Below are 16,271 nucleotides of genomic sequence, written 5' to 3' on the forward strand. Positions count from 1 at the left end.
CTCATCTGCCTGGCGTGAGCAGCAAAAACCTGCAGCTTTTCTTATGGGAGGTGGTGGATTTGGTTTGGGACTGGCAACAGAGAAGCTGTGAATTAAAGGGGGAGATTCTGGAAGCAAGAGAGCCATAGAAGGGCTGAGATTAATAAATCACACATTCTAGACCTGGTATATGTGAGACCTCAAGGAGTCCTGTGAATATTGAAAGCCTGGGAGATTTGAAAATTTGTTGTGCCTTTGATTGTATTTCTCAACTCTCACTCATCTCAGGCTGCAGAGGATGAAGCTTCCTAGTGTGAAGTGTCTGAGCATAACTTCTGCCAAAATTATTTGCTGTCTGTTAAGCTATTCAGATCTAGGGGAAACCCTTAGGCTTTTCAAAAAATAAAAGACATTGAGCAGAGACATTAATGACAGGGAAGACAGACTTTGCAGTTTGATTATGGATAAGTTATTTGCTTACTGAAACAAAGTAACAGCTCTCAGAGGTACAAAACAGAATCCAGAGTTGCTGCAGCACATTTTTAAAAAAATGTATTTTATTTATTTATTTGCACCATGTCTTAGTTGCAGCAGGTGATCTCCTTAGTTGTGGCCAGTGGGCTCCTTAGTTGTGGCATGTGAACTCTTAGTTGCGGCATGCATGTGAGATCTAGTTCCCTGACCAGGGATTGAACCTGGCCCCCCTGCATTGGGAGCACGGAGTCTTAACCACCACACCACCAGGGCAGTCCCTACAACTCATTTTTTTACATCCAATTCTTAACCAAAAATTACTAGATGTACAAAGAAACAGAAAAATGTGACTCAAGGGGAAACAACCCCAAAGAATTAGACACTTAAGTGGTCCACATGTTGGATTTAGCAGACAAAGAATTCAAAGCTGCTATTATAAATATGTTCAAAGAATTAAAGGAAAGTATGCTAATAATGAGTAAACAAATGCAGACTCAACAGAGAAATGGAGACTATAAAACAGAACCAAATAGAAATCCTAGACTGAACTGAAACTGAAAAGAACAATAACAAATGAAAAATCACTAGATAGGCTCAACAGCAGATTTGCAATCCAGAAAAGAGAAACTAGTGAATTTGAAGAAGGATCAGTAGAAGCATACAATCTGAAGAACAAAAATTTTTAAAATATTGGAGCCTCAGAGATCTGTGGGACAATATCAACGTTTCTGTTAGAACCTAACAGACATGTAATTGGCATCTGAGAAAGTGAAAAGAAAAAAAGTTGAAAAATACTTGAAGAAATAATGGTCAAAATCTTCCCAAGTTTCATGAAAAACATTAACAGATCCAAGAAGCCTGGCAAACCTTGAGTAGAATAAATACACAGAAACAAAAATCACACCTAGAAGCATCATAGTCAAGCTACTAAAAGCCAAACAGAGAGACAAAGAATCTTGAAGGAAGCAAGAGAAAAATTACACATCACACTCTGGAGAACAACAAAACAATGAGTTAATTCTCAAACAGTGAATCCGAGGAGGCATTGGAATGACATATTCAAAGTCTTGGGGAAAAAGAAGTAGTCAACTAAGGATTTTATAATCAGTGAAACTATTCTTTAAAAGTAAAGGCAAAATAAAAACATTTCTAGATAAACTGAAACTGAGAATTTGTTAATAAAGAGACCTGTACTATAAGAAATGCTAAAGGAGTTCCCTCAGACTGAAGAGAAATTACTTTAGAAATAACTCTATCCAAAGGGAGAAATGAAGAGCACTTGGTAAATATATAAGTATATATAAAAGTTATATTTTTCCCTCTCCTTCAGTTTGTTTGGACAACATATGCCTATTTAAAGAAAAATTATAACACTGTATTGTAGAGTTTATAGTATATGTAGATAAGTTACGTACGTATAACCGTAGCATGAAGAGGACTGGGAAATGGAACTAAACTGGTATGAGGTTCCTATAGATATTTTACTGGAAGTAAGTCAATACTAACTTGAAGTAAGTTGTGATAAATTAAAGGTATGATAAGGTTAAGATAAACAGCAACTACTAAATAACGCAAATTTTAGGGGAAATAAAATAGTATACTAAAAAAATAATTGCTTAACACGAAAGAAGGCAATAAAGGAGGAATAGTAGAGATGGGACAGATAGCAGATAGCAAAATGGCAGATCTGTATCCAGTCATATCAGTGCTTATATTAAATATGAGGCAACTAAACAAAAGACAGATTTTCAGACTGGATATGAAAAAGCAAGTTCCAACTAAATGATATCTATAAGTGATATACTTTAAATTCAGAACCAAAAAGATTGATAGTAAAAGGATGAAAAAAGATACATGAAGCAAAATGTAAACATAAGAGATGTGGAGTGATTATATTAATATCAGACAATGTAGTTAAAACAAATATTACTGGAGACAAATGAGGACTTTTCATAATGATAAGAGTTAATACTGCAGTAAGATAAAAAAAATTACAAATGTGTGTTCTAACACTAGAGCTCTAAAATACATGAAGCAGGGATTTCCCTTGTGGTCTGGTGGGTAAGACTTCGTGCTTCCAATGCAGGGGGCCCGGGTTCGAACCCTGGTCAGGGAACTAGATCCCGCGTGCATGCCGTAACTAAGAGTTCGCATGCTGCAACTAAGAAGTCCGCATGCCTCAAAAGATCCCGCGTGCTGCAACTAAGACCTGGCGCAGCCAAAATAAATAAATAAATAAATAAAATCTTAAAATATAAAATACATGAAGCAAAATGTTCAGAATTAAAAGGAAAAATAGGTAAATCAATGATTATAGTTGGGGATTCATTAATACTCTTCTTGGAATAGTTGACAGAATAAGTAGATAGAAAATTTGTAAGGATATAAAAGCATTGAAAAACATTGTCAAGCAATTTGACCTAATTGACAAGAGCAGAATCATGTTCTTTTCAAGTAAACATGGAATACTCACCAAGATAAACCATGTGCTCAATACATTTAATACATTTATTAATTTTTCAATTTTATTTTATATATTTTTTTATACAGCAGGTTCTTACTAGTTATTTTATACATATTAGTGTATATATGTGAATCACAATCTCCCAATTCATCCCCTCCCCCCACTCGGTGTCCATACATTTGTTCTCTACATCTGTGTCTCTATTTCTGCCTTGCAAACTGGTTCATCTGTACCATTTTTCTAGATTCCACATATATGTGTTAATATACAGTATTTGTTTTTCTCTTTCTGACTTAATTCACTCTGTATGACAGTCCCTAGGTCCATCCACATCTCTACAAATAACCCAATTTCATTCCCTTTTATGACTGAGTAATATTCCATTGTATATATGTACCACATCTTCTTTATCCATTCGTCTGTCAGTGGGCATTTAGGTTGCTTCCAAGACCTGGCTATTGTAAATTGTGCTGCAGTAAATATTGGGGTGCATGTGTCTTTTTGAATTATGGTTTTCTCTGGGTATATGCCCAGTAGTGGGATTGCTAGGTCATATGGTAGTTCTATTTTTAGTTTTATAAGGAAACTCCATACTGTTCTTCATAGTGGCTGTATCAATTTACATTCCCACCAACAGTGCAGGAGGGTTCCCTTTTCTCCACACCCTCTCCAGCATTTGTTGTTTGTAGATTTTCTGATGATGCCCATTCTAACCAGTGTGAGGTGATACCTCATTGTAGTTTTGATTGGCATTTCTCTAATAATTAGTGATGCTGAGCAGCTTTTCAAGTGCCTCTTGGCCATCTGTATGTCTTCTTTGGAGAAATGTCTATTTAGGTCTTTGCCCATTTTTTTGACTGGGTTTATTTGGGTTTTTTTTAATATTGAGCTGCATGAGCTGCTTGTGTATTTTGGAGATTAATCCTTTGTCCACTGATTCGTTTGCAAATATTTTCTCCCATTCTGAGGGGTTGTCTTTTCGTCTTGTTTATAGTTTTCTTAGCTGTGCAAAAGCTTTTAAGTTTCATTAGGTCCCATTTGTTTATTTTTGTTTTTATTTCCATTATTCTAGGAAGTGAGTCAAAAAAGATCTTGCTGTGATTTATGTCAAAGCATGTTCTTCCTATGTTCCTCTTAAGTTTTATAGTGTCCGGTCTTATATTTAGGTCATTAATTCATTTTGAGTTTATTTTTGTGTATGGTGTTAGGGAATGTTCTAATTTCATTCTTTTATATGTAGCTGTCCAGTTTTCCCAGTGCCACCTGTTGAAGAGACTGTCTTTTTTCCATTGTATATCCTTGCCTCCTTTGTCATAGATTAGTTGACTGTAGGTGCGTGGGTTTATCTCTGGGCTTTCTATCTTGTTCCATTGATCTATATTTCTGTTTTTGTTCCAGTACCTTATTGTCTTGATTACTGTAACTTTGTAGTATAGTCTGAAGTCAGGGAGTCTGATTCCTCCAGCTCCGTTTTTCTTTCTGAAGATGGCTTTGGCTATTCGGGGTCTTTTATGTCTCCATACAAATTTTAAGATTTTTTGTTCTAGTTCTCTAAAACATGCCATTGGTAATTTGATAGGGATTGCATTGAATCTGTAGATTGCTTTAGGTAGTATACTCATTTTCACAATGTTGCTTCTTCCAATCCAAGAACATGGTATATCTCTCCATCTGTTTGTGTCATCTTTGATGTCTTTCATCAGTGTCTTATAGTTTTCTGAGTACAGGTCTTTTACTTCGTTAGGTAGGTTTATTCCTAGGTATTTTATTCTTTTTGTTGTCATGGTGAATGGGATTGTTTCCTTAATTTCTCTTTCTGATCTTTTGTTGTTAGTGTATAGGAATGCAAGAGATTTCTGTGCACTAATTTTATATACTGCAACTTTACCAAATTCATTGATTAGCTCTTGTAGTTTTCTGGTAGCATCTTTAGGATTCTCTATGTATAGTATCATGTCATCTGCAAACAGTGACAGTTTTACTCTTCTTTTCCAATTTGTATTCCTTTTATTTCTTTTTCTTCTCTGATTGCTGTGGCTATGACTTCCAGAACTACGTTAAATAGTAGTGGTGAGAGTGGACATCCTTGTCTTGTTCCTGATCTTAGAGGAAATGCTTTCCGTTTTTCACCATTGAGAGTGATGTTTACTGTGGGTTTGTCATATATGGCCTTTGTTATGTTGAGGTAGGTTCCCTCTCTGCCCACTTTCTGGTGAGTTTTTATTTTAAATGTGTATTGAATTTTGTCAAAAGCTTTTTCTGCATCTATTAAGATGATTGAAGGTCTTTATCCTTCAATTTGATAATATGGTGTACCACACTGATTGATTTGCATATATTGAAGAATCCTTGCATCCCTGGGATAAATCCTACTTGATCATGGTGTATGATCCTTTTAATGTGTTGTTGGATTCTGTTTGCTAGTATTTTGTTGAGGATTTTTGCATCTATATTCATCAGTGATATTGGTCTGTAATTTTCTTTTTTTTATAGTATCTTTGTCTGGTTTTGGTATCAGGGTGATGGTGGCCTCGTAGAATGAGTTTGGGAGTGTTCCTTCCTCTGCAATTTTTCGAAGAGTTTGAGAAGGATAGGTGTTAGCTCTTCTCTAATTGTTTGATAGAATTCACCTGTGAAGCCATCTGGTCCTGGGTTTTTGTTTGTTGGAAGATTTTTAATCACAGTTTCAATTTCATTACTTGTGATTGGTCTGTTCATATTTTCTGTTATTTCCTGGTTCAGTCTTGGAAGGTTATACCTTTCTCAGAATTTGTTCATTTCTTCCAGGTTGTCCATTTTATTGGCATAGAGTTGCTTATAGAAGTCTCTTACGATGCTTTGTATTTCTGCGGTGTCCATTGTAACTTCTTCTTTTTCATTTCTAATTTTATTGATTGAGTCCTCTCCCTCTTTTTCTGGAAGAGTCTGGCTAAAGGTTTATCAATTTTGTTTTCAAAGAACCAGGTTTTAGTTTTATTGATCTTTGCTATTGTTTTCTTTGTTTCTGTTTCATTTATTTCTGCTCTGATCTTTATGATTTCTTTCCTTCCGCTAACTTTGGGTTTTGTTTGTTCTTCTTTCTCTAGTTCCTCTAGATGTAAGGTTAGATTGTTTATTTGAGATTTTTCTTGTTTCTTGAGGTAGGATTGTATTGCTATAAACTTCCCTTGTAGAACTGCTTTTGCTGCATCTCATAAGTTTTGGATCGTCCTGTTTTCATTGTCATTTGTTTCTAGCTATTTTTTGATTTCCTCTTTGATTTCTTTAGTGATCTCTTGGTTATTTAGTAATGTATTGTTTAGCCTCCATGTGTTTGTGTTTTTTACGTTTTTTTCCCTGTAATTGATTTCTAATCTCATAGCATTGTGGTCGGAAAAGATGCTTGTTATGATTTCAATTGTCTTAAATTTACCGAGGCTTGATTTGTGACCCAAGATATGATCTATCCTGGAGAATGTTCCGTGTGCAGTTGAGAAGAAAGTGTAATCTGCTGTTTTCAGATGGCATGCCCTATAAATATCAATTAAATCTGTCTGATCTGTTGTGTCATTTAAAGCTTGTGTTTCCTTATTAATTTCCTGTCTGGATGATCTGTCCATTAGTGTAAGTGAGGTGTTAAAGTCCCGCACTATTATTGTGTTACTGACGATTTCCTCTTTTATAGCTGTTAACATTTGCCTTATGTACTGAGGTGCTCCTATGTTGGGTGCATATATATTTATAATTGTTATATCTTCTTCTTGGATTGGTCCCTTGACCATTATGCAGTTTCCTTACTTATCTCTTGTAACATTCTTTATTGTAAAGTCTATTTTATCTGATATGAGTATTGCTACTCCAGCTTTTTTTGATTTCCATTTGCATGGAATATCTTTTTCCATCCCCTCACTTTCAGTCTGTATGTGTCCCTAGGTCTGAAATGGGTCTCTTGTAGACAGCATATATATGGGCCTTGTTTTTGTATCCATTCAGGAAGCCTGTGTCTTTTGGTTGAAGCATTTAATCCATTTACATTTAAGGTAATTATTGATATGTATGTTCCTATGACCATTTTCTTAATTGTTTTGGGTTTGTTTTTGTAGGTCCTTTTCTCCTCTTGTGTTTCCCACTAAGAGAAGTTCCTTTAGCATTTGTTGTAAAGCTGGTTTGGTGGTGCTGAATTCTCTTAGCTTTTGCTTGTCTGTAAAGGTTTTAATTTCTCCATCGAATCTGTATGAGATCCTTGCTGGGTAGAGTAATCTTGGTTGTAGTTTTTTCCCTTTCATCACCCTAAGTATATCGTGCCACTCCCTTCTGGCTTGTAGAGTTTCTGCTGAGAAATCAGCTGTTAACCTTATGGGAGTTCCCTTATATGTTATTTGTCGTTTTTCCCTTGTTGCTTTTAATAATTTTTCTTTGTCTTTAATTTTTGTCAATTTGATTAGTATGTGTCTCGGCGTGTTTCTCCTTGGGCTTATCCTGCCTGGGACTCTCTGCACTTCCTGGACTTGCATGGCTATTTCCTTTCCCATGTTAGGGAAGTTTTCGACTATAATCTCTTCAAATATTTTCTATAGTCCTTTCTCTGTCTCTTCTCCTTCTGGGACTCCTATAATGTGAACGTTGTTGCGTTTAATGTTGTCCCAGAGGTCTCTTAGGCTGTCTTCATTTCTTTTCATTCTTTTTTCTTTATTCTGTTTCGTGGCAGTGAATTCCACCATTCTGTCTTCTAGGTCCGTTCTTCTGCCTCAGTTATTCTGCTATTGATTCTTTCTAGTGTATTTTTCATTTCAGTTATTGTATTGTTCATCTCTGTTTGTTTGTTCTTTAATTCTTCTAGGTCTTTGTTAAACATTTCTTGTATCTTCTCGATCTTTGCCTCCATTCTGTTTCCGAGGTCCTGAATCATCTTCACTATCATTATTCTGTGTTCTTTTTTTGGAAGGTTGCCTATCTCCACTTCATTTAGTTGTTTTTCTGGGGTTTTATCTTGTTCCTTCATCTGATACATAGTCCTCTGCCTTTTCATTTTGTCTATCTTTCTGTGATTGTGGTTTTCGTTCCACAGGCTGCAGAATTGTAGTTCTTGCTTCTGCTGTCTGCCCTCTGGTGGATGAGGCTATCTAAGAGGCTTGTGCAAGCTTCATGATGGGAGGGAGTGGTGGTGGGTAGAGCTGGGTGTTGCACTGGCAGGCAGAGCTGAGTAAAAGTTTAATCTGTTTGTCTGCTCATGGGTGGGGTTGGGTTCCCTCCCTGTTGGTTGTTTGGCCTGAGGTGACCCAGCACTGGAGCCTACCCGGCTCTTTGGTGGGGCCAATGTCAGGCTCTGGGAGGGCTCACACCAAGGAGTACTTCCCAGAACTTCTGCTATCAGTGTCCTTGTCCCCTTAGTGAGCCACAGCCATCCTCTGCCTCTGCCGAAGACCCTCCAACACTAGCAGGTAGGTCTGTTTCAGTCTTCTATGGGGTCATTGCTCCTTCCCCTGGTCCTGATGAGCACACTACTTTGTGTGTGCCCTCCAAGAGTGAGTCTCTGTTTTCCCCAGTCCTGTCAAAGTCCTGCAATCAAGCCTGCTAGCCTTCAAAGTCTGAGTCTCTGGGAATTCCTCCTTCCATTGCTGGACCCTCAGGTTGGGAATCTTGACGTGGGGCTCAGAACCTTCACTCTGGTGGGTGGACTTCTGTGGTATAATTGTTCTCCACTTTGTGAGTCACCCACCCAGCAGTTATGGGATTTGATTTTATTGTGATTCTGCCCCTCCTACCATGTCATTGAGGCTTCTCCTTTGTCTTTGGATGTGGGGTATATTTTTTGGTGAGTTCCAGTGTCTTTCTGTTGATGATTGTTCAGCAGTTAGCTGTGATTCCAGTGCTCTCGCAAGAGGGAGTGAGCGCACATCCTTCTACTCCACCATCTTGAACCCATCTCCATTTAATACTTTTAAAAATAGTAAAATCATATAGAACATGTTCCCTGACATTGGCTTCTCCTTTTTTATCCCCCTCATTTTGTTGATTACTGAGCAAGGTAAATTCTGAGATTCATTTTCAGTTGGGTTACTTTACTCACAAACCTTACTCAGTTGATTATTTCCCTATATGTCTCACATTGTGTTATAATTCTAAAGCCCATGTAGTATTGATATTGCATATATATATATACACACACACACACATATACACGCTATACACACATACACTTATGTGAACTAAATATATCTATATATTTATATTGTATATATTTGGAAGTATTTGTATCTATTCACATTTCTCCCCCCATTGTTGAGCTTGAAGACAGGGAGCTATTCTGCACAATTTATTTCCCATAGTGTGTGTCCTAGGACATTATGGATAGCAGCTGTTCAGTGGAGGTCTCTAAGTTAATTGAAACTAAAATGTATAATTACTTGACTCTAAAAGCATTGTTCCAATAATAGTGTAGAAAATAAATGTTAAATTGGGTTTAATTTTTATTGAGATTCTTTTCTCTTCTTATCCATAATACAGGTACATCAAGAGAGTGTACACATGATTGAAGTCACAAGCAATTTGATTAATGAAACTCTAGCAAATCACCCTGAGTGGGCAAAGTAAGAATTTTGTTTTGACAAAAATAGAGATGGATGGCCAAGGTTCTATGTCTGTTTGCATGAAATGATCTTCATTGATACAGTTACCTTGGAAGAGAAAAGAATTTACCAAGGTTTTGATGAATGTTGTCATTTTTGCATGAGAATAGCATGTAATGGGATGGTGGGGAGGGGGGAGTTCATATATTTGAATTGAGATTCACAGTTTTCCACATGTTTGTGATTTACTAAGCTTTCACCTACATTGTGTTATGTATTCCTCAGTAGGTTGAAGAGATTATCCCCATTTCACAGATGAGGAGGCAGGATCAAAGGCTAAGGAAGTTGTGACAGTCCCCCATGGCACAGTCAGCAGTGTTCCCATATTGTATCGTTTTTGCGGCAGGGTTGCACACTGTGGCTCAGGGCCAAATCCAGCCATCTGTTCTTATAGAGATTTATTGGAACAACCTATACCCATTCATTTACATGTTGTCTGTAGCTGTTTTGGGGCTACAAAGGCAGACAGAATTGAGTAGTTGTGATACAGATTATATGTTCCAAAAAGCCTAAAATATTTATTTACATTCTGGCCCTTTACAGAAGAAATCTGCCAACCCCTGTCTTAGAGGATCTCTTTGTGTACTTGTTTAATTTGGCTTCTGTGAGAGGGTTTTTATGTCTTTGTGGAGAGTTCAGCTGGACTATGCTGTTCGCCAAACTGAACTTGATGACAAATTGCATGACCTTTTTTACTAACCCCAAGGTGGTCACTAATTTATGTTAGGAAATACTCTGCCAGTTTTAGGATTATTAATTGAGATTTAACTTGGTTTTTTCCTTTGACTTGACTTTATTTCTTTATAGAAAACCTGCTTAGGATATTTCTTGAACTTGGTTTAGAATCATATTTCAATATTCTCAGAAGGACTTCTACCTGCTTATCTCCTATTACCCAGAGCATACTCAGTGCTTGTTCTCAATATTTCTGATTAGTTACAAACTGTAGTATATCCATTCAAAGGAATAATACTTAGCATTAAACAAAAATGAACTGTCAGTTCATGCAGCAACGTGGATGAATCTCAGAATAATTATGGTGAATGAAAGAAGTCAAGCAAAAGAGAGTCTATATGATATGATTCCATTTATGTTAAGTTGTAGAAAACACTAATCTAGTGACAGATAGATCAGTGGCTGTCTGTGGATAGGGGCGGGTTCCAGGGAGGGAGTGCAGAGGGGCGCAAGGAAACTTTTGAGAGTGATAGGTATGTTCATTGTCTTAGTGGAGGATATAAGAAGTGACAGTGATCAGATTTTATTCTGTAACAGTCTCCCTCTGTGCTGTGGAGAAAAGGTGGAAGGTGTTCCAAGACTTGAGCCTCTTAGACCAGTTAAAAGCTAGAGTAAAACTAGGTGAGAGGCAGTAAAGCTGTTAATTGTGGACAATTGTTGTGGAGTGAACAGGACAGACAGACTTGTAAGATCTTAAGGGGGTTAGTTGGTGATTAATTGGGTATAGGAAAACGAAACCTAGCGTGACTCTAATGTTTCAAGCTTTGGAAGTTAGTGGATGATGGTGGATTCACCCAGATACGAAACAGAGAAGCAGATATGGTGGGAAAACTAATTCACTTACTTTTTACCTGATGAGTTTGAGGTGTTTATGGTAAGTGTCAACAGAGGCATCTAGTAGGCTATTGATTATGTTGGTGTACAGATCAGGAGAGTGATCTGGAGTGAAGTTAAAAAACTGGCAGCCTTAATTATCTCCTTAGAAGAGGGCTCTTTTTCTTTGGTGGTCATTCTTCTGTAGTGGAAATAAGTCCAAAGCCCTTCTTTACTGGTTTTCAATTGTAATAGTACTATCTCTACTATTGTTTTGAAGGCACACACAAACTGGGGAGCCCCAGATCAGAGTAGTTCAGAAAGTTGGTTGTTTTTGTTTTTAAATTTGGGAATAATTATAAAGTTCACAGGGACTTGCAAAGAAATGTATAGGGAGGTCCCCTGGACTCTTCGCCCCACCTTCTCTACTGTTGTTGTCATCTTGTATAACTATACAATAACAAAACCAGGAAATCGACATTTCACTAGTTTTACATGCACTTGTGTATGTATGTGTGCGTGTGTATATTATATGTGTTCTCTGCAGTTTTATCATGCTTCCTGTTAGCTATCAACACCATGTCAAGATACAGAACTGTTCCATCACCGCAAGGCTCCCTCATGCCACCCCTTTTTGCCACACCTACCCTCTACCTCCTCCTCCAACATATTCCTAACCCTTGGCAACCAGTATTTTGTTCTCCATATCTATAATATTGTTGTTTGATAATATTGTTGTTATTGTTTGATACATAAATCTAATCATAGAGTATGCAGCCTTGTGAGATTGGGTTTTCTCACTTAGCATAATTCCCTTGAAGTCCACTGAAGATGTTGTATGTAGCAATAGTATGTTCCTTTTTATTGCTGAATAATATTCTATGCAGGAAAGAATTTAAAAGCTATTTATTTTTTGTTTTTTTTTTTTTAATATAAATTTATTTATTTATTTATTTTTGGCTGTGTTGGATCTTCGTTTCTGTGCGAGGGCTTTCTCCAGTTGCGGCAAGTGGGGGCCACTCTTCATCGCGGTGCGTGGGCCTCTCACTGTCGCGGCCTGTCCTGTTGTGGAGCACAGGATCCAGACGCACAGGCTCAGTAGCTGTGGCGCACGGGCTTAGTTGCTCCGCGGCATGTGGGATCTTCCCAGACCAGGGCTCAAACCTGTGTGCCCTGCATTGGCAGGCAGATTCCTAACGACTGCGCCACCAGGGAAGCCCAAAAGCTATTTAAACTTAAGTAATTTGTGGGAGGTCTGATTCTTTTGCAGCAGATTAGGGGGGTGGTCATGAATTAATAGTTTCTTGCAAATCTCAGTACTCAGTGGATTCTTGTCCTGAAGATGGCAGTTGACCTTGTGGGAAATTCATGTGGGTGCTCTTAGCGGAGGTGATACAGTTAAGAATTGATTAGATATACTTTCTTCCAGTGTGGTACACATTTTATGTGCCCTACATAGGTACCTCGACTTCCTGTGGATGTGCTTGGTGAGCTGAAGTATAAATTGGAAAGACTCAGGGTAGGATCAGCCTAGTAGAGCTTCAAAGAAAATGAAGTTGAAGTTGGAACACATCTTAATTCTTTTCCTGGACAGTATTGTTAGTCTAGAACTCATTTTCTACTTACTACTCGCTAGTCTCAAGCCTGTTGATTCTCAGGACCTGCATTAGGAGATGGCACTACGATGGTACTGAATGTCACTTAGCCCTGCCCTTACTTGGGAGGAACCCAGTAGATGAAGCTGTTTTTAGTTGGGGCTGTTCTCTTGGTAGGTCATACTGTGATAGAGATTAATCTTTACCCAGGAAGATGAGGGTAGGCCATTCCTAATTGTAGGAGCTTGGTTTCACCTGAGGGATACGTTTTGACTGAGGCTAAGAGAGTTAGTGATTGGCTGATGTAGTAAATGTCTGAAGCAAGAAGCTCAGTTTAGAGGCTGTGGTTGGTATAAGACCAAGGTGTGTCCCAGTTTGTCCCAGCAAAGGTTGCTCAGGTTGTTTCTGGCCCCATGTCTCCTAGAGGGCACTGGTTGTGAGGAGGTCTGGACTGAGCCAAAGCCTTTGACTTGGCCTCACAACAGCCCCTCTTTATCTGTTTTTTTTTTTTTAAATGTTTTAGTAGATTGATTGATTGATTGATTGATTGATTGATTGCCGTGTTGGGTCTTCGTTTCTGTGCGAGGGCTTTCTCTAGTTGCGGCAAGTGGGGGCCAGTCTTCATCGTGGTGTGCGGGCCTCTCATTATCGCGGCCTCTCTTGTTGCGGAGCACAGGCTCCAGACGCGCAGGCTCAGTAATTGTGGTCACGGGCCTAGTTGCTCCGCGGCATGTGGGATCTTCCCAGACCAGGGCTCGAACCCGTGTCCCCTGCATTGGCAGGCAGACTCTCAACCACTGCGCCACCAGGGAAGCCCCCCCTCTTTATCTGTTGCTCTTCGGACACCTGCAGTGGCAAAGTGTTTTCACAGCAGCCAGCAAGATTTTTTTTATCAGGCCTAATAGATGTTTGTTAGTCATTAAGGATCTATCCAGATACCTCTGTGAAGTTCACACTTTTGAATAATAACACAGGTTATAGTTTTCCCCTAAAATGTAGTACCATGTAACTGAAAATATTCAACAGTCTCTTCAAACCACTAATGAATCTATAAATACTGGAGTAATTTAAAAGCTACTTAATTTCTCCCAAGTCACATCTCTATTTAGAGATCCAAATTTCCTGTTCATATTATTATACTGTAAGATTATTACATTTGTAAGTGTGTGATGTCAGTTAATGAGTGTTTAAAAAATTAAGTTCCAAGAGTTTGGTGCAGTGCACTATATTAGTTTTTCATTTTTTCTTTCTTTATTTTAAATTAGTTGGCTTCCTGAGGCTCAGGTAGTCCAAAGAGCCCTTAATTCCGCGGCTAACAATGTGTATCAGTATGGACGAGAATGGATAACCCACAAGGTAAGGGAAGAGCCTCTTTTTGCGGCTTTCTCTTTACAGGGTCTTCATTGGTAGTGACTTCTTGCTTTGATAAAGCAAAAATGGAGATTCTGTTTAGAACAATTTCTATTTTTGAGATAGGCTTAAATCTGCAAGTCAACAAGCAATATATGATGAAATTAGACCTTCTGGATGATCATATTGATTAGTGCTGGTAGCCTGAATAATCTGAGAGGTAGGCCTTTTGCTTCGTGTTCAAGATGGTTCTGATTCATTATTTGTGCTTTAGAACAGAATGATCACTAAGCTTGGGTGACCAAATAAGGCTTTGTGGAGAAAAAGTATTAACACATATTATATTTTATTATTTGCTGATAACTATGCTTGGCAGTTTCCAATTTGTTTCATTTAATCTTTCCAAGAAACTTATTGTAGTCTGAATTATTTTACCCCCTTTATAGATGAGGAAACAGACTTAGCAAAGCTAAGTAAATTCCCTATGGTCATGTAGTAAATTGCAGAGCTTGGTTTCAAACTGAAGACTAATTCCAAATCCCTTGCTCTTTCTACTGTGGTATGCTAGAAGTGTGTGCCCGGAACTGAGTTTAGTGCTTTAATTTTGCACTTGAGATAAACCTTGAAGGAATGGAATGATAGGTCCTGGGCGAATAAAGAGAAGGAAGAGTGTATTTTAAGAAGGGGTATTTATGTGATCCAAGATGTAGAGACAGGAAACTGAAACTCTGTGAAGGGGAGATGAAAGACAGAGGAGAAGGCACAGTTATCACAGCTAAGTTCAGACTCCATGATATGGATTTGGGATATCTCTTTTTTTCCCCCCTAGTTTTGCCTGTGGAAATGAATGTAGTTTGAAGTTTTAATGTATTGTAGTAATTAGGATTGTCTAGGGATTGGCAAGATTTGTTGCAGTGACATGTGTGCCAGAAAAAAAGTATTAGTGTGTGATTTCTTGTTTAAAATTCAAAAACAAAATCTCAAAAAAAAAGGTATCTTGGAAATGATATTGTACACGCAGTAATCTGCTAACCTGAGGATGGAATTGTGGTCAACTTAAAAGTTAAGAGAAAAATGTGTTACTGATCTTCCTGGGTCCATGCCAGATAACCAAATCAACTGTCACATGGAAGTTTTTAAAAAAATATTTATTGAATAAATGAAAGATAAGTACAGTTGACCCTTGAACAATGTGGTGGTTAGAGGTGCTGACCTTCTGTGTGGTCAGAAAACTCCCGTATAACTTTACAGTTGGTGCTCATATACCTGGTTCCACATCCTCGGATTCAACCAACCACAGATTGTGGAGCACTGTAGTAAATATTTAGTGAAAAAAATCCACGTGTAAGTGGACCTGTGCTGTTCCAACCTGTGTTGGTCAAAGGTCCACTGTATGTGGATATACATATCAGAACTATCATAGAAGAAAGATCCAGTCATTGCAGAAGGCTTTTAGACTTTTATATATATATATATATATATATATATATATATATATATATATGCCTGACTTATCTATGGAAAGCATAGCGTTCAATTTTTGAATTATCTGTTCAGGAGAAATTTTTATTCTGGATTTCTTACCTATTTGGGAAAAGGATAAAGAAGGGGAATTTGGATAGCTGGAGAAATGTGCCTTAGATTTTAAAGAAGTAAATTTCAAATTACTTAGAGAAAGGATAGGTTTGAAACCTTTTGCTCAAGAGTCTAAAAGGGAAGACAGCTGAAGAGAGATGATATTGCTACGAAACATTGTAAAATATTTGTGATCCTCATTTGCAAGACACAGGGATAATATCTAAAAGCAACCATTGACTGTCCATTAACTGATGAGTGGATAAATAAAATGTGGTATATCCACATACTGCGATATTATTTGGCCATAAATAGGAAGGACGAACTGATACATTTTACAACATGGATGAACCTTGAAAACATTAGGCTAAGTAAAAGAAGCGGTCATAAAAGACCACATCCATTTATATAAAATGTGTGGAAGAGGCATATCTACAGAAACAAAGTAGAGTAGTGGTTTTCAGGGGTAGGGGGATTGGGGAGAAATGGGGGATTGATTACTAATGAGTATGGAGTTTTCTTTTGGGGGGATGAAAGTGTTCCAAAATTGATTTTGGTAATGGTTGCATAACTGTGAATGTACTAAAAAACTGTTGAGTTATACACTTAGATGGGTGAATTGGAGGACCTTAAAGATGGCGGAGGAGGAAGACGTGGAGGTCCCCTTCCTCCCCACAA

General features: G+C 37.9%; 1 protein-coding gene across 1 annotated transcript in view; it reads left to right on the top strand.

Annotated features, from left to right (window-relative positions):
- TMEM245 (transmembrane protein 245) overlaps positions 1-16,271 on the top strand; it is a 103,794-nt gene that overhangs the window by 38,673 nt on the left and 48,850 nt on the right. Inside the window, exons 8-9 of the mRNA XM_068552770.1 lie at positions 9,404-9,486; positions 13,934-14,024. Coding sequence (XP_068408871.1) covers positions 9,404-9,486; positions 13,934-14,024 — 174 coding nt within the window. The remainder of the gene's footprint in view (positions 1-9,403; positions 9,487-13,933; positions 14,025-16,271) is intronic.

Source organism: Eschrichtius robustus, chromosome 10 (assembly GCF_028021215.1).
Source record: "Eschrichtius robustus isolate mEscRob2 chromosome 10, mEscRob2.pri, whole genome shotgun sequence".
In the NCBI taxonomy this organism is placed as follows: Eukaryota; Metazoa; Chordata; class Mammalia; order Artiodactyla; family Eschrichtiidae; genus Eschrichtius; species Eschrichtius robustus.